The 18,903-nt window shown below is 36.2% G+C and overlaps 1 protein-coding gene across 2 annotated transcripts in view; it reads left to right on the top strand.

Annotated features, from left to right (window-relative positions):
* Positions 1–18,903, top strand: part of LOC149084760 (ninein-like protein) — a 223,328-nt gene that overhangs the window by 7,416 nt on the left and 197,009 nt on the right. For both annotated transcript variants that reach the window (XM_089235189.1, XM_089235191.1), the window contains exons 2-3: positions 1,758–1,962; positions 6,274–6,385. In XM_089235189.1, coding sequence (XP_089091315.1) covers positions 1,777–1,962; positions 6,274–6,385 — 298 coding nt within the window. In that variant the 5' untranslated portion in view covers positions 1,758–1,776. The remainder of the gene's footprint in view (positions 1–1,757; positions 1,963–6,273; positions 6,386–18,903) is intronic.

The raw sequence follows: 18,903 nt of genomic DNA, 5'->3' as shown, positions 1-18,903 counted from the left end.
ATTCGAGTTATCCATCTGCCTGTTTCTGCTTCAAAAACTGCTTAGTTAAAGCTGTGGAATTTTTTCTATGTACTATATGGACCCATAATTAATTTTAAAATAGCCTAAACTATATGAATTTATGCAGTTCAATATCAAAAGACAATACGATGACATTAAGTTTCATGCTTGAGAAAGTTGAAATCAATGTTATTTCATGGATATCCAACTAAAAAGTAGGTCCGGCTAATTATTTCATATTTAATTTTCTGGGCTTCGTATTTCTAAGCGAACTCAATACTTCAAACATCAAGAATTCAATACAATTTTTTAAATTATTGATGTGGCAGGAAACCCCCACTAAATTCCGTCATTTCTACAGTAAAGTCAACAATTTTAACACTGATTTCTATGGGGGATCACCCTTTGCCTGTCCCTCAATGTGATGCTGATGATGATTCTGACAACTATTGAAAAAGTGGCAAACCACTGGTAAGGCATAAACTATTGTAACTATACTGGCAGCATTAAAGAAGTACCAAACCGTTGTAAAGGCATATACATGTCTGAAACCCATTGCTAGGGAACCATGGTAACCAAAGTAAACGTTCCGAAAGTGATCATTGGGGCCCAAAAACCATTGTTGCCCAACAGTTTTTTGCCTATTTGGGGCATTTGCCCTGCTCTGATGAAATTTTAAAGTAGCTTATCGTTCGAGTCGGGTTCCCATTCGGTATATATGCAAAATTTGGCGACGATCGATCTAAAATTGTAGATTTGTATAGAGAACATATGGATACACAGACAGAAAATCAATTTTATATATATAGATGACATATGGATACACAGACAGAAAATCAATTTTATATATATAGATGGCATATTTATAAAACATGATTCCAAGTTTTTTGAGAAAAAAATTCCAGATTTGTACCAAGTCTCTATGTTTAACACTTTTTTCAAGCTGGGACAGCCAGATTTTGAGGTTTTGCTACAATGATTTAAAAAAAAAATTAGATGCAATATGTAACAAATTTAGAAATGCCATATGACAGAAAATTAAATGAAGTTTTAGAGAAAAAAAATTGAAATTACTACCTCAGTGCTCTGGAATTTTGTAAAAAAATTTATAAAGTCTCAGAAACAGTTTTCACACTTCTTTTGGGAATGACCCAAATTCAAAGTACTAAAATTAAATGTCATGTACTTATAATGTAAAATGAATGTGTGATAGGTTGGAGAGAAAACACCAACTATTCTAACGGTTGTTCTGATTAGTCCATATTAAAAATAACTAGTATAAATCATAAGTGTATCAGTGTATTTTACTACTTGTATATTAAGTTAACCCTTACAGTGGCAATTCTGAGATATTTCGTCAAACTTGATCTGCTTTATTTCGGTCGCCCCAAAATATCTCTGGATCCTTAAAACTGTTTTATTTCCAATGTAGCAGTTATAATGTGGATCAATCAGAAAAATTTAAAAACACCTTCAATGGATAAATACCAATAGATCAAAAAATGGTTATAAAGAAATAGTTTTTTTCTTTTGTAATCTAAGTATAAATTTTGTTAATATTGTAATTTTAATTCACATTTTTCAGCACTTTGCCGAAGTCGTCACTCTGTTTAAGCCGTCATAATTTTTCGATATTGTGAGTGGTGACTTATCAAGGTTTTACCGTATATTCATCTTAAAATATATATATTTATAGTGTATAGCATAATATAGGTGAGGATTTTCCTACTGAATTGTTTTATCCTTTCTTCCTGCAGTATTGCTTTTCATAAAAGGATGGAGGCGATAGAAGACAAAGATACTTATGTGTCGCAGTTGAGAGACGTTTTTGTTAGTTGTGATACTACTGGAAGTGGATCATTGGATGAATCTGAACTGAGTACTTTATGTGGGAAGCTTCACTTGAATGACCACTCTAACTTTCTCATTTACAACTTGCTCAAAAAGAAACAGTTCACTGAGGTATGTCTGACTAACAATTGATATATCTTGAAATAACTTTCTCATCCATATAACACTACATCACCAAACACCAACTCTGGCCATATCTCTATATTGCAATTTACTGCCATATTAATAAGTTGGGTTGGAAATGAAGGCACCATCTATCAGTGGTCGCCTCAAGCTCATTAGGAGAAAATATCTTATCTGTATTCTACCCCGGGTTTGAACCTGGGACTGTGACAGCAACCTTCTTAGTGGTAGACAAGCATCTTACCTCCACACCACTCAGGCACATCCATATACACATACCCTGCTAATAGGTACAGTTCAAAAAGAAAGGGAAGGAGGATATCTAGTGCAAGGCTATGTAGCTATCCATCCTTTGTGCAGGCCTGTCTGTATCCTATGTCATCCATCCTATGTGCAGCAGTATCTCTACAAAATTAGCCAGTTTTTCTGAATATCTTGTACTGAAATAGTGCTATTAACTTTTTTTAATTGTTTAAAAATAAAAATACATTGTTTGAGGATTTTTTTTTATTATGCCATGATTATGTTGTCTAAGGGGGTATCCACCCCATCCTACTTTTTCTAGTTTTTTGAGTGGGAGACCCTCAATTTGTAAATTAATTGTCACGAATCCTTTATGAATCAAGGGCACCCAATGTTGTGTAGCTGTGCCCTTCATTCAAGACTACTTTGCTATATGTGCTCAGCAGAGCTTGACAAATCCCAGGTGCCATGGGGACTAAGAAATTAGTATTGACACCTAAAATTTTCTATGTAATTATTAAATTGCAGGGGTGGGAACTGTCGCAACACTGCGCCAAAATTAACATCTTGCGCCATCCTGCTCCAATTGTGTATTTTTGTATTTTTCTTCGCCAAATAGCGAATTTTGCTTCAGTATGCTGGGAATTTAGGAAAGGACGAAAAACATTTTTTTTCCTGCTTTCCGCGAAACAATTCTTTCCGAGAAGAGTTTGTTTTATTCCACTGCACTTAAACTATCGCCTTATTTAAACTATCGGCCCCTCATTGGGGTTTCCATCGCGAAACAACGATAATATCTGTGATCGTGCAACTGAAGATGGTTTGCAATGGTCTTTCAGCTTTAAAGCGCGAATGTGAGTCAGTTTCCGTTTTCAAAAAAATATATATATATATAAAAAGTCGCTACTGGAAGCAGTAGAAATTACTGTAGTCGATCGTCATTGCGTCAAATCCCGATGTTTCGTGAAAAAAAAAATTTCATTCCGGAAGTAAAAAGCGCATGTCCGCCGAATTACGAATGTTAATTTAGAAACTTTGCCGAATAACGAGCGTTAAATCGCCAATATCACCAAATAACGAGTGTCAGATCGCCATTCTCGCCAAATAATGAGTGCTGAATTGCCAAACATCGTGTTGATTCTTCCGAAATTTCTCCCATTTTGCAACAATTTCTTTCTAAGTATAAAAAAAATTGAAAACTTATAGAAAATTTCTAGCCCATTTGAAGTGCTGCTGGAAAATAAAAATCTTGCAATATCAAGTGCCCTCAGTAAGCAAAAATCATCTTAAATAGACTGGTGTGAAAAATTTTATGACAGCCACTCTTTGAAGCAAGTTGTCAAAAGCCTGAAACACCAAAAACAAAAAACAAGCTGATGAAAAGATGTTTGATAACAAAAGACAGTGCAGTTATTTTATTTTGAAAAGGGGTGGGGGTTAACGAAAATATTCTTGTTAATTTTGCTGCTCCAATTTATAAATATCTGCTCAGAATCTTATATTTTGCTGCTCCAAAACTGCTTTGAATCCTGAATTGGCTGCACCAAAGCTGCTCCGAAATGGACTTTGTCACTTCCCACCCCTGAAATTGGAATCTGAGTACAATAAACAATTTTTAGTGTTTACATCAGGAAATCTATCATTACCAAAGGCGGCCACTATGTCCTGGAAAAATAGAAAGAAATATTATTTTTGACCTGTTTTCCGTGGAAAAAAGTTTTTGGTGCCTAGATATTTTTCGATTTGTCAATCTCTGGTATTCAACTTGTCCATCAAAGGCGTATACCATATTTCTGAGGAAGAAAATTGGGGGGCTGAGGTCTAATGAATATTAATCACTGTTGAATGCAAGTGTGTCTTAACAGATGACCAAAGGGGCAGCCCAAAAATCACATTGGAGATTTTTGTTAGTTAGAAATTATTTGTCCTTCTTACCTCAATATTTCATTTTATTTTTTTACTCACCGTTTCACATAGTTTTTAACTGCTGAAAGACATATTTTAGGGAAGAACTCATTAAGGGAGCTCTGGTTAACAAAATTATTAGGTTTGTAATTCTTGTCTAACATGTCATTAATTGTTAGAACAATGAGCCCTAGTAATCTGAATGGGTCCATTTGCAATTAGTTTGGATTAGTGGGATGCTACTGCATTATGACAAATTCTCTGCATAGTGATATTTTGTATTCAGTGTAGTTAACTGACTCAGGAAAACTATTTCTTGTCTTTCCCAAACTTTTTGTTTCATCCCACCCCACAACATAAGTCAACCCATAGGATTCAACCCATAGGATTCGGGAGCAAAAACTGGCAGATCTAAGAAAATCAACATTACATCATCTTTGTTTTCCATTCTGTTATACAATATAGTTTCCAATTCACAAATTAAGAACACCCATGACTAACCATATTTCATACAGCAGTGGATCATCCGATAGATAAAATTATCCATGATAGATACAAAAACATGCCAGCCAAACAAAAATTTGCTTATTTAGAAACAAGAACCTACTAGGCCCATTTGGATGGGTCTGCTGCCAGACCAGGGTAGTGGAAACTCACTACTCATTTATCTTCATAAAACAGGAATAGCTCATTTTGACTAAAAAATTTTATGATTGAGTCAAGTTCTCTTTATCTTGAGTCTCGCTATGTGGTAAGTGACACATTATATACTGACCATAGTCAATTTTATCTCTCCTTTTTCAAGTATCACATTGTGTCCATATAATGGAAATAAATGAAATATGATTTGAATGTATTAAAAAAGCAGAGATTTTGTAGGTGCTAATATGCGACAATAATGCTTCTGAGTGATATTTTTTTGAGGAAATAGTTTGCTGAAGAATACCGCTGTGCACTTGCTTGGGATTCACCAATGTTCTAGAGTTCAGTTATATAATTTAGCTGCCCTGCTTTATTTTTTGAGCCGCATACAGGTTATCTCGATTTAAATAGCATGATTTTTTTCCTTCCAAAATCACTGATTTTAATCGGGTGCTTTTGGTATTTTAAGCAATTTTGAATAATATGACTTTTTTAACTTGTGTGATGTAATACAAATAAATAGAAGATAGTAAAGTTCATATTTTAATTACTTACAAATTAAGAAATATTTTAACAAATGCTATGAAATAATTTGTTTTTGGATGAAGAGCCTACACATACACCTATTATAGACAGATTTTTATACCTGGAATGCAAAGGTGTCCATGGGAGTGGGGCATGCCCCTCCAAGCCGACAGAAAATTAAAAAAAAAAAAAAAAATCTCAAAAGAAAATACCCTTTTATATGCTGTTTTAACCAATTTCTGTTTTGGAGATTGCTAACTCAAAATTTATGGAAAAGAAAATCTCCCCCCCCCCCCCAAACCTTTTATGCTCCCTCCGAACATTGATCCTGCGTACACTCCTGCTGGAATGTACTGCAGGCATTGAGAAAGTAGGCAACACACTATTTTTAGGAATAATTTCTAAAGTTGGGAAAACAAGATCTGTTTCTTAGTTTCAAAATAATAAAAACTTAAAATTTTTTTACAACTCAATTTTTCCTTTCCATGCTTTTTTGATTAAGCAAAGCTGTTCATAGCTCGCAAAGAATGCTTTTATTCATTCAAGGTGGTTCTTTTGAAAGAGAAGTTTATGGTACTCTAGAACATTAAAATTGAACAAATTAATGAATGTCAGTTTTTCTTTGTTTTGTTTTTTGCATGTATGATCATGTTCCTTTTGGTTTTTATCCAGTACAAATTTAATGCTGTTTTAAACATAGAAGGATTTGTGCTTCAATTTCATTTGTATGCGAGATGAGAGTTTCAGTGGGTTTTTTTAAAGCAAGATCTTTAAAAAAAATTGATTTAAATAAAAAAAATGGAATTTATTGGATTTTTTGGAAAAATCACAATTTTTATCAACTGTGGCCACCTTTTGACCTTTGCATTGTTTTACAAATTTTTATGGTAACTCTTCTGATCAATAAAAGAACTGTCTTTTTATATGCTTTATCATTTGGTATACTGCGATGAAAGAAATTTTTCCCTTATGATTCTTGCTTAGGTGAAATTTGAAGATTTCAAAAACTGTTTCATTGCACTCCTATCTCAATCAATCCCTGGGGAAGAAGAAAACGATGAGAAAGACGACTCACTGATGACAGATGATGTAATAGGTATCAATTTTTTCATCAGTTTCTTGACTAAAGCTGGGAAGTTCTTTATGAGCTTAATAATTGCTTTATGTATCAAAGAGAACAATTTCTGTGGTGGAATGTTTACGAATTGCATGTATGATGGTTAAGTAATGGCAACAGGAAAGAGAATATTCTGAAAGCTCAAGTAATAAATAATTTCACCTTAAAGATTTTACTTTTGAATTAATATCTCTAGATTAAAAGAAGGTTGAATGCTATACTTGCACATGTTTAGAGATAAGTTGTATAACATTAACATAATTTTCTGTAATAAAACCTTGGCATATATATATCCCTGTGTATATGTATGTATATATATATACACACACACGCACGCACCCACGCACGCAGAGATATAACTGGGATTTTATGGGGAGGGGATCAGACATATAAACACTAGTACTACTAAACTAGACATGCACCTTGCAGTGCCATAGCAAAATAAGTAGTTAATTTTTCGAGAATTTGTCAAGTGGGGCCTCAGAAAAATCACTTGGCCCCGGTGGGGGGGGGGGGAGGGAGGCTATGCTGCTCTTAAGACGGCCCTGGCACCTTGTCCATATGCCTCTGCGGAATTTCTAATGAATAGGTACATGTTGCAATGTTTGTGTGTATTGGTGAAGTGAACCTTACATAAAGTTTGTTTCTGTGTAATGTTTGTTATGTGTAGTGCTACCATCTGCCATCAATTTTTCTAACTACGCATGAAGTGTAATGATTGAATAGTATACTGTTGTAGGTCTGTTGCTCTCTGCTGCGAGACTTTTTAACAGGGAGATCAGCTCACATTTGTGCCTCGAAGTTGGGAACCACAGAAAACCAGCTTCAGCGGACCACCACTGTGGCGATAGTGGAGTTCAAACCAGGGTCCTCACGATGCGAATCCCTCACTATGACCACTCGATCACCACAGCCGCAACATATAAACACTGCAAAAGTCCATGATTTTGTAACAGCGTTCTTTTTCTTCCCCAAAATTTGCTGCCCCTCACCTAAGATTACCGCCAGGACTGCTCCTGTTGCTCCGCTTCTAGTCCTGACTCTGTGTATACATTTTTAAAAGTTAATTTTTAGCTCTTGCAGTAAATTCAAATCCACAACCTATTTAATATATTTTTTTTTACATTTGACTTTGTGGAATTGTAACGAATCTTTATAAGCATTTTTTGCTACCACTACTACTACTGAACCACACATTTACCTCATCCACATTCCTCTGTGGAATTTCTAACAAATTGGTACGTGTTGGAATGTGCATGTATGTGTAGTGAACCTGATGTTAAATTTGTTTCTGTGTAAGGCTGCCATCAATTTTTCTATTTATCAGTGAAGGGCAGCATTTTTGCTACAAGTCTGTTTCTTTTCTACTGTGTGAAATGCTACAGCATTTCTATGTAGTTATTTTTTTTCTTTCTACAGTAAATGTTTTTCCCCAATTTTGAGGGGTGAATTCGAGCCAATCTACCTGTTAAAAAGTCCCTCCAGAGAGAGCAACAGGCCTATAAACAATGGTAAAACCTTCAATCATTACACTTTACTCATAGTTAGAAAAATTAATGGCAGCACTACACATAACAAGCTTTACACAAAAACAAACTTTACTTTAGGTTTACAACACGTACACTCACAATCCAACATGTACCAATTCGTTAAAAATTCTGTAGAGGAATATGTATGAGATGAGGTACATGCATGGTTAAGTAGTAGTAGTAATTTTTCTAGATGTGACTGCTAATTTTTCATAAATTTTGGCACTGCATTACTCTGCCTATGTGCAACATGGGCATAAGTTCTGCACATGGCAAAAGAAGCCTGTGAAAAAAAAAATTGTTCAACTTGAGTGACATATCTGACATTCACACCCTTTCTGTAATAAAAATTATTCCTTAATATAATCACTGTTTTTTCATATTCTGCAAACAAATAATTTTTAAAAAATGTTTAGTAAAAAAAATCCGACTTCATCATGAGCATCATAAAAAGGTGTTCAGTTTTTCATTGCGAGGTCAATCTCAGCTTTCAATCAGTTCTATGTTTTTTTGAAGCGCTTCTTGATGTTTTATGAAAGTTACTTTGAAATTTTGGACTGATCCTAAAACAAATTAAAAATTTTCCATAGACACGTATGGGAAAATTGCCTTTTAGCTAACGAATGTGATTCCAAAATGAATTATCTTCATTATCCAAACTGGATATGATCAAAGGGGTTATATGCAGTTCCCCCTTCAAACTGGATATTGTGTCTCAAGTGAAATGAAATGATATATAATCAGATCAGATTGTAAAGCCAAGGAGCAGAGAAAAGATAGGTTGTTAACTGTTGGGACGAGAGAACATATCGAACGCTCTTGTTTAGGCAATTATGTAGATAATTTGATTACGAATTCTTCTTGTTGGCTCTAACGTATATGTAAATCATGATATGTCTAGGAGGCTGAGTGAAGCATAGTGGCAGTTGCAGGATCCGGAAAATCCACTGATCCACTTTTCGAATGTCATTGAGTGAGTCTTGACTCGATTACTTATAGTTGAATAACTAAGCACAAATCGCTGCTTTAGTATAAGTCAGTCGGGATGAAGACGTCGAGGTCATTCCTTGGCTACTTAGTATCATCTGTGTCGGGGCTGCTCGTGAAGGAGGCGCGAAGGCATGCACCCTTGCATGCATTTGATACTAACTTAATATCATTGAATTTCTTTATTTTCAAATGAATTTGAATGAATTTGATAAATTAGAAAAGAAATTTCCAGGTGGCACTGACTCAAAAAAAAAAGAAGTGTTCCGTAAAGTACAGGTCATATGGCCAAGGTTCAGCAGAACCTTCCATGGAGAGAGCTCTGTATAATTCTTTCCCACTGAGCTATAGAGAAATTTTCCTCATAGATCAGTGTTTTCTCTTTAGGCTTTTCCGTTCTGTGCTGATACGAGATACCCTTAGCACTGAGAAACACAAGAGAAGGGAGGAAGGGGATTGTTATCGCACAGGTTATTATGCTTGTTTTGGCCGCGCTACAAAAGGAGCCATGGATACTGATGATGCCATATATCTTTTATCTTTTAAATCTATTGTACATTTTGTATATTTTAAATTAGAATATATTTTAGTATAAAAAAATAATTATATATTTATAACTTCATCTCATTATAATATACCTTTTTTATGAATTAGAGTATAATATTTATTATTTATTTTTATTTATACAATATTGATTGGCCGAGGCCTATACTTGGCCAATCAATAGAAGTGTATCAATTCTCACAAGTTGCAAAAAGCCACTGCGGATGTCAGCTGCTGAACCTAATTGATGATTTTGATAATGTTACGTTGATAGAGCATTATTATTTTTGTACTGCATAGATATACAGATAATTTGAAAACAATTTGTTAAACAGAAATAAAATTTTTGAATTCATTGCAATACTTTACTATATAATTGTAAATACTTTACATATTTTCACCGATAGATGGCAGTAAATATTTTGAAATATGCTCCCCCAGAATATCCAACCATGAGTCGCTACTGATCCGTGTAATCGCATAAAAGACTTAGGAAGAAGACATCTTAGTTGGAAATATCAAAATCAACTTTCTGCTAGATTCAGAAGCAGATGTAGCAGTCATCCCAGCCAGTTTCTACAGACAGAAGAAAAACAGATTTCTCCGAAACTCAAGCCACCCGACGAGAATCTTTCGAGTCCCGGTGCAGCAAACTTAAAAGTCAAGGAAACGCTCGAGTGTCAGTTAACTTGCAAGTCAGCCACTACGTTGGCAAAAGTCTATGTGATCAAGGGACTCGATCGTCCACTATTTTCAAGATAACATTGCGTCCGACTGGAGTTGATTCAACAACTCAATGAAGTAACTGCTCATAGCCTAACTCGAATCAACTCGAAAAAGAATTTCCGGGATGGAATTTTGGATGGATTTGGAGAACTGAAGGGAGAATACGAAATCAAGCTGAAACCTAGTGCCATGCCATTTGCAATTCACGTTTCAAGGAGAGTTTGTATCCCATTGATGGATAAAGTAAAAAAGCATCTTGATGCAATTTTGAAGGACAGAATAGTCAAATCGGTCACAGAACCGAGTGAATGGTGTGCTCCACTTATGTTAGTAGCAAAACCAAATGGGAACATCAGGTGCTGTGTCGATCTGACCAAGTTGAACAGCAAAGTTCAACGTGAAAATTTTCTGTTACCTTTGGTTGATCATCTGTTGGGCCAGATACCCCCAGAAGCCAAGATCTTTTTGAAGCTGGATGCCAAAACAAGATTTTGGCGGAAGAAATTGGCAGAGAAGTCGCAAATGTTGAAGACTTTTATCATGCCTTTTGGGAGGTTCCTTTTCTTGATACTTTGGATTGGAATTTCTTCAGCTCCAGAAGTTTTTCAACGAGATATTGCAGACCTTCTCCAGGATATTCTAGCTATGATGAACATGACAGTTGACACTTTAATGTGGGGAGTTACTCAAGAAGAACACGACAGATGTCTCTGAGAAGTTCTTTGACGGTTCTATGATGCGAACGTCACCCTCAACAAGGACAAGTGTGTCTTTGACGTCACTGAAGTAAAGTTCTTAGGTCATCCGATACACCACAAAGGAATCTGGCCTGACCTGATGAAAGTAGAAGCCATAGAAAACCTTCAACCACACCAAAAGATTGTGAAAGTAACGTTACATTGGAATGGAGAAATATTTGAATTTGAGTGGAATTTTGGCTCTGATTCACATGCTACTGAAAACAATGAATGACTGTGTAGGACTCCAAGCAAGCTTGATGCTTCAAGGAAAATTAAACGCTTGCTTACATGAGCACCAACCCTAGCATGGTTTGATCCTAAGTTACCAGTCATCGTCTCTGCTAATGCATCTTCTTATGACTTGGAAAGTGTGTTGTTTCAAGAACAAAAGGACGGTATTGTACATCCTGTGGCCTATGCACCAAGAACCGTGTCCATTGCAGAAAGAAGATACACTTAAATTGAAAAGGAAGCGTTATCACTCACTTGGGCTTTTGAAAAATTTGAAGAATTCATTGTAACCTCCCTTGATGGGTTACATGCCCAGTTCAAAATATCTTTAGTTAAAGCAGACAACAAGAAGGAAATAGAAACAATTTTTTTTTTTTTCACATTGATTACTTTATTACATTTGACAGTTTTGTAATTTTACATTTACAATTGAACTGTAAATTTTTTATTAAAAAAACAATTTTACATTTCAGTCATTAAGTCAAAAATTTGTTTAAGTAGAAGTGTGGGCGGGGTCTCACCAATGGAAGCCCATATTCAGCAGACTATCATCTTTCCAGTTGTAAACCATGGCAGTGTTCTAGTTGCGAACACTGTGCAGATCCACCCACGTCGGTTGAACGAACCAAGGAATTTAGTCCCAATATTCAAGGCAAGTCACTAGCATCCAGTTTCAGGTAGAAGATCTCCCTGCGATCATTGATGAAAGGCACTCGTTAGCTTAGTCAGATCAATGTCGGATTATGAATGAAAACTGGACGTCTTGGTCAGCAACATGTTGATAGTTTCATCGGGAAACTTCTCTGGGTTTCATCACCAAGAATTCACTTAGAGGTTGCACCCTGGAACTGAAAGACTTGATACAAGGTTATTAGAAAAGTAGTTGAAGAAGTGTAACGTGATGGGAGTACCCATGAATTATCGTTAGTCAGGTCACCTTGTTCGCAAGTGGGGACCACGTGAAGTCATCATCAAAGTTAGAGATTCTGATGGCAATGTTTTTCATTGAGAAATAATGTTTTGCAAGCATAATTATACATATTTGTACAACATTTTACCACCATGCCGTCAGTGGGCCTAGGACCATCTCACAGTTAATAATGTCATGAGCTTATACAATCTATAATAGGCCTAATGTTGTGGACCCTGGCCTGGTCTTCGATGTTTACGGTTTTTTATGTTACCAGATGCTGAATATTGTATTTGTACAATATTACTCTAAGTTCATGTGAATATGCAAATTTGTTTCCTTTGTAATGTCTGAGTTTTATGTAGAGACGGAGTGGTACCAATGGACAAATGGTCCTAGATTAGAACCGGTTTTCAGTTGTATAAATATGCGTCTCTTGTTCGTAATAATTGCACTCACTCATTCAATTACTTCTTGCTTTTACTACTTGAGTAACTAAAATTAGTTGGTCTCTACTTCGGTCGTGAAATCTTAAACAGAATGGTATAATAACAAATAACTGCTTCTCTTGTTCCCGGCGGGTCTGGTAACATGTTTTAATGAAAATCTAATAAGTTTTATAACAAGTTTTCTCAGTTTGTTGACTGGCCGCCCTCACTGGGTGATGAAGCTCTGAGCGGTTTATTCTTGATGAAGCTTCTAACTTGGTGCTAATGGAGACTTCCAGTATTTCCCCCAATTTCCGATGTTGATTTGGCCAAATCCGATGTTGATTTGGCCAAATCCGATGAACTTTCATCTGTAATAGTGGGGAGATCTACCTGACTTGGCTGCTGGTGACTTGTCTTGAAACATGGAACTCTACTCTTCGGTTGGTTCTAACAGAGTGAATGGATTTGCACTATGATCGTGACTAAACGAAACCAACCTAGTCTGCATGCGGAAAGGTGATATTCATCTAAATGGATATGGACTTGGATATGAGACTCATCCACTTCTATTGATACAAACCTTGGAATAGATGACTTTACCTTGAAAAAATTTTCTTAACGAATGAATTGAATTTAGTGTAATATATTCATTAACCAAATGTAATAAAGCAATTGAAGGGATACAAAACAAACTTGTTTTTTATTTTCTACTTATTGTCTGCCTTAACTCAGGATAATTCGAACCGGGCATGTAACCCTATTAAAGGAAAATTACAGTAGTTGTCAAGAAAAAGGCCATCGTAACAGCATATGACCAGTATTTATCAGGAAATTCTCTGCCGCACTTGTCTAGACAGACCAATCGGCTTCAAGGTCATTTCATTTATATATTCTGATTACAAACCGACAACATTATGATCGGTCTTAATTGCTGTTACATGATTACCACTGTCGATTGCAGATGAAAAACAACAAAAGGTAAACATTTATGTTCTTTATGTGATGATGACTCCAAACTTTTATGCCAGGGGCCCATGGATATGTTACGTTACAACTTGAGGTGCGTCTTGAGGCTGATCACAAACCACTCGTAACCATATTTTCAACTGGATGAATTAGCGCATTTTTTTACAACTGTTTAGGCTACGGATGATGAGATATTCATTCTCAATCTCACACACTCCAGGTAAACAGCTTTTAGCAGAGGACGCCCTCACAAGAGCTTCTCTTGAAAGTGACAACTCCAGTGAATTGGGGGAAGAGCCTAAGGCTTACGTGAGGCTTGTCATCGCTGCTCTTCCTGCTTCTGAGGCGAGGCTATTAGTGTACGATGATGGACAGAAGAAAGATGTCACAATCTTGAAGATAATTTCTTTCATTGTTCGCACCTGGTGGGAAAAGAAGACATTAAGCCAAGCAGAATTACAATACTTCTACGTCAAAGATGAGCTGTTCATCAAGGACGACTTGCTGCTGTGAACAGTCGCCTTGTACTCCCATGAGTCTTGCAGCAAAAGACATTCTAAAATGACTTCATTGTGGTCACTTGGGAGTGAACAAGTGTTGTGCCTTTGCAAAAGAGTGTGTTTGGTGGCCCGGACTGTCAGCGCAAATTTAAGATCGTATTAAGAAATGCGCTGTGTGTTGTCAGAATAGGAACAAAGGGCATGATCCACTTATTCAGACTTTCCTTCCAGACCATGGGAAATGGTGACCATTGATTTGTTCAAGCTAAATAGAAAATGGTATTTGCTTCTCGTTGGTTATTACTCTTGGTACCCAGAATACGCTTTGTTAAACTCGCTCACTTCAGTGAATGTTATTGAGCACTGCAAATCAATCTTTGACCATCATGCAATTTCAAAGAAGGTACTAGAGGTGCCAAAGTTTCAGATTCACCTGGAAGCCTTCCAATTTTTCAGCCTTATTAAAATCTTCCGGTCAGAAATCTAATTCTTCTGATTTTTTGTATCTTCATAGAAAAATCTCTAAAAGTCTTCAAATTGAGCTTTGTTTGAATGGAAAATTCCTAAAGAAAATACTCTTTCAGTCCTTGCAATTTCAAGCTGACCCCGTTTTCTCAGGAAAAATATGGGGAATCGGGTTTTCAAGCATGAAAAATCATTTGTTGTCGCCAAATATGATACCAAAAGCAAGTGAAGTAGCTAATTATAGCTAAAAAAATCGAGACAGTGAAAAATCCATCCCAGAAAAGAGGACTTGTATATGGTCACCCATTAAAATTTCAAAAAAGTGTCAGTTTCCCTTTTATTTGTTTGACATGTTTTCTTTGATGCGGAATGTGCCATCACGTGATAAACTACAGATTTTTCAAGTCCATGAATTGGCACCTATGAGGTACACAGTGACAATGGTAGTCAATTAGAGAAAGTGAGAAACTCCCAATTCCAAGAATTTCCATGGACATATGGATTTATGCACATGACATAGAGTCCAAGATTCCTGCAAGCAAACAGTTTCATTGAGTCCATGGTCAATGTGACCAAAGGACTGATGAAGAAATATTCAGATCCATACCTAGCACTGCTGCAGTACAGGAATACAGCATTGGAGAATGGCTATAGTCCAGCTCAACTACTGGTGGTGCATCACCTTAGAATCACTGTTCCAATTTACCCTTATCTGCTAAAAAGCTCTCCCAACCTGATGACAATTGCTGAAGGAGGTAGGCAAGGATTGGGAAGCAGGGGAAAAATTACAATAATCGCCACGGTGTCCACATTCCAGAGCAGCTGAATGTAGGAGACACAGAGGGGGTGGCAGACACGAAGACTTAGTAAAGGAACTTCAAACATTTTATTAAAACAGGGAAAGACAAAGAGAACACAAAAAGGTAAACGAAAAAGACGTTGCCACGCATATGTAACATGATACACACTCTGAGGAATGCACAAGATTAAGTAAAATACTATGGGGTCTCCTAGATCAGTGTTTCTTAACATTTTTAAGCTCATGGCCCCCTATGGATCACATTTTTTTTCTCGTGGCCCCCGTCCTATCCAGGGCCCCCTCTATTCTCACCCAAGAGTGAGATACTTTCTATTTTTTTATTATGAATGAAATTTTAATGAATCAAATCAATCTCTGGAGTCCTGGCTAAGCACGGATTCAAATGGTGGATTATCATCTCGCCCAGGAGTCAAATTATAAGGTAAAAAAGGGTCTGTGTAAAATATGGTACGATCCAATGAACATGCATGATAAACCGACCCTCCCAACACATCAACCGTTACTCCGGCGGCCCTCCATACTTAGCTGGAAGTAACAGCTTACATATGAAAATCATAGTACCAGATCCCATATAGTGCAGTCGCCCCTCCATTATAGACATATGAAGACCTGGGTCATGCCCACATAGCCCCAAGAGTTAAGATGCCCCTGGTTCTATGGACGGATCTGATGAATTCTGAAAGTAGTAATATTTTTCAACCATGTTTCACTTTTAAAGCTTTTAAAAGCTTTAAAAAGAGAAATTTTTCTTCACAGCTCTCTATGACTCCCTTCACCACTGTCGTGGATCACCTTTCTTCTGACATCTTTCTTTATATATGACATCCATATTTTTATGGGAATCTTTTTCTCAGCCTCATTGGGAATTTTGCTTATTGTGGCATTGTATTTGTATTTGATTTCCTCCTGTGGCCCCCCCCCCCCCAGAATATCCCAGGGCCACAAGGGGGCCATATGGCCCTAGGTTGAGAACCACTGTTCTAGATAAGTAAAATATTATTGGGGGCCTACTAGATTAACAACACCCCCCCCCCCCCACAACGAAGAGTCAATTGAGTCCTAAAATTTTTTGAAACTTCAACAATTTTTGAGGTGTTAAACTTTTTGTCAAAATGTCTTCTTCCATTTCTTCAGTGGGCTTGTACTTCACTGATGCATCACCAGATGCCACCTTTTCTCAAATAAAATGTTCTTTGATGTCGATATGTTTTGATTTTGAACTAACAATTGGATTCCTCGACATGTATTTTGCTGACTTATTGTCGTTATACATGACTATCTGGTTTTGATGCAGTCCCAATTCATTTTTCAGTTCTTTTAGATGAATTACTTCTCTGGTAGCTTCTGTAAGGGACATATACGTTGCTTCACATGATGACAGAGCCACCGTTCTCTGTTTCCTTGATTCCCATGATATAGCAGAACCTCCAAACGTGAAACAGTAACCAGTGTAGGAGGACTTAAATCCTCACTACATGAAGCCTGTGTTGCATCAGCATATCCAACTATCACCTTCTCAGTCTTTTGGTATACTAATGATAGATTCTTGGTACCTTGTAAATACTTGAGGAATCTCTTTTTGCTGCCATCCAATGTGGTTTTTTGTGGCAATTATTGTATTGGTTCAAAAAGCTAACAGCATATGTGATGTCAGGTCGGGTACCTGTAGATACGTACCAATAGGGCTTTGACAGGGATATTCAGATGTTATATTTTTTTCATTTTAACAGTTTGAGAGATGATTCCATCGAAATAGATATTGGCTTACATTCTGACATTCCAAATCTTTCAAGAATACGTGCAATATACTTTTGTTGAGACATTATTATCTTCCATCTTTACATTTGAATTCAATTCCAAGACAATACTGGAGGTCACCTAGGTCATGCATTTTGAAGGATTTCATAAGTTTTTCAAATTGTTGGATTATTTATGTCTATAATGAGATCATCCACATATATTGCAACAATAGTTTTCTCTTCCACCTTTCAGTGAATAGTATAGACATAAATCAGCATTTAGTGATTGAAACCCAAGTTCCTTGAGCTTTTTGTCAAGTTTTCTGAACCATTGATGACTTGCTTGTTTCAGTCCATATAATGCCTTTTCTTCAAATGACAGACTTTGTGTGTTTCATCATTCCTCAGATCAGAAATCATCTTTTTGGCTTTCGTGAAGACTGTTGGATCAGTGTCTGAGTTGTGTTCTAGCATTATTTCAAAGACAAGTTCTTCAAACATCTCTGGTTTTTCCATGAAAATGTTCTCATCAATTTCTCCATTTGGGAATGCTGCAGAAGCATCTAGTTGATGTAGATCCAAATCTTCTTCAACAGCTAATGCCAGTAATACCTAATTGAACTTAACTTCGCTACAGGAGCATATGTTTCATTGAAATCGAGTTCTGGGATTGGTCATAGTCTTTTGTGATTAAGCGAGCTTTTCTTCTCTCAAAATCACCATTAGACTTGTACTTGTTCTTCAGAACCATCTTACATTCAATAATGTTGATCCAATTTTGCTTTTGAAAAATTTCAAAAGTATCATTTTTTAAATGTGAAATAATTTCTTTTTTCGTAGCATCAATCCATGACAGCATCACGACTTTTCAGTGCTTCTTTCAATTCACAATAAGCTGACATTTCATAGTCATTAAACCAAATCAGCGGTCTTCTTGTTCTTTGGAGTCTAGTTTCATCCTTATCTTCGGTTATCTTCAATTCCATCAGGTTGATCTTTATCATCTCTGTTTGTATGTTGACTTCCATCAGATTCTGAGGATTTGTCTTGATCAGAGTTTAACATAACATCAAGAATTTCACCTATATTTTCATTTGGGATAGGAACGTTAAATTCTGTTTTGTTGATCACTTTTTCTAGAAGGTCGTCAACATTGTTTGAGTTCTTGTCATTGTAGAACGTGTTCAATACTTTCACATCTCTGGCTATTTCTATCTACTTTTTGTTATTCATCCATATTTTATAAGCTTTTGAATATTCAGCATAACCAACAATCATGCCAACATTACCTCTTGGATCAAACTTCCTCTTCTTTTTCTTGTCTAGGACAAGTCTTTGATCCAAAAACTTGAAGATGCTTTACAGATGGAATTCTTCCAGTCCATCTTTCAAAAGGTGTTTTATTCTTAATCACTTTTGAAGGCGTTCTGTTACATAAATAATTTGCAGTATTGATGGCTTTGGCCCAAAGTGAAGGTGGAGCTCTAGGTTCAATTAGCATGCATCTTGCTTTATCTAGAAGAGTTCTGTTTTCCATCTCAACTAGACCATTTCGTTCTGGCATATATGGCACAGGTAATGTTGCATCTTCTCTTGGGTGCGTCCGGTCCTTCAATGTTCAATGCATCTTCTCTTGATCCCATATGTTTTCAGGAAATCATTGAATTCAGTACTACAGTATTTTCCCACTCCATTGTCACTCTGCAAATGTGTGATCTTTTTGCCAGTGTGATTTTCAACTTCATTTTTATATTCTTTGAAGAATTTCAGCACTTCATTTTTATGTTTAAGGAAGTATACTTTGCAATATCCGAAACTTTCATCAATAAAAGTTACAAAGTACTCTGGTTTAGGCATCTATGTAAATAAATGTAATTACAAGTTATTCTTGTTCAATCTAGTATATACAT

The sequence above is a fragment of the Pholcus phalangioides genome, unplaced genomic scaffold (assembly GCF_987345545.1).
Source record: "Pholcus phalangioides strain wild (caught in Gottingen) unplaced genomic scaffold, Ppha-v1.0 ptg000008l_1, whole genome shotgun sequence".
In the NCBI taxonomy this organism is placed as follows: Eukaryota; Metazoa; Arthropoda; class Arachnida; order Araneae; family Pholcidae; genus Pholcus; species Pholcus phalangioides.
This window is presented reverse-complemented; position numbering and strand designations above follow the sequence as displayed.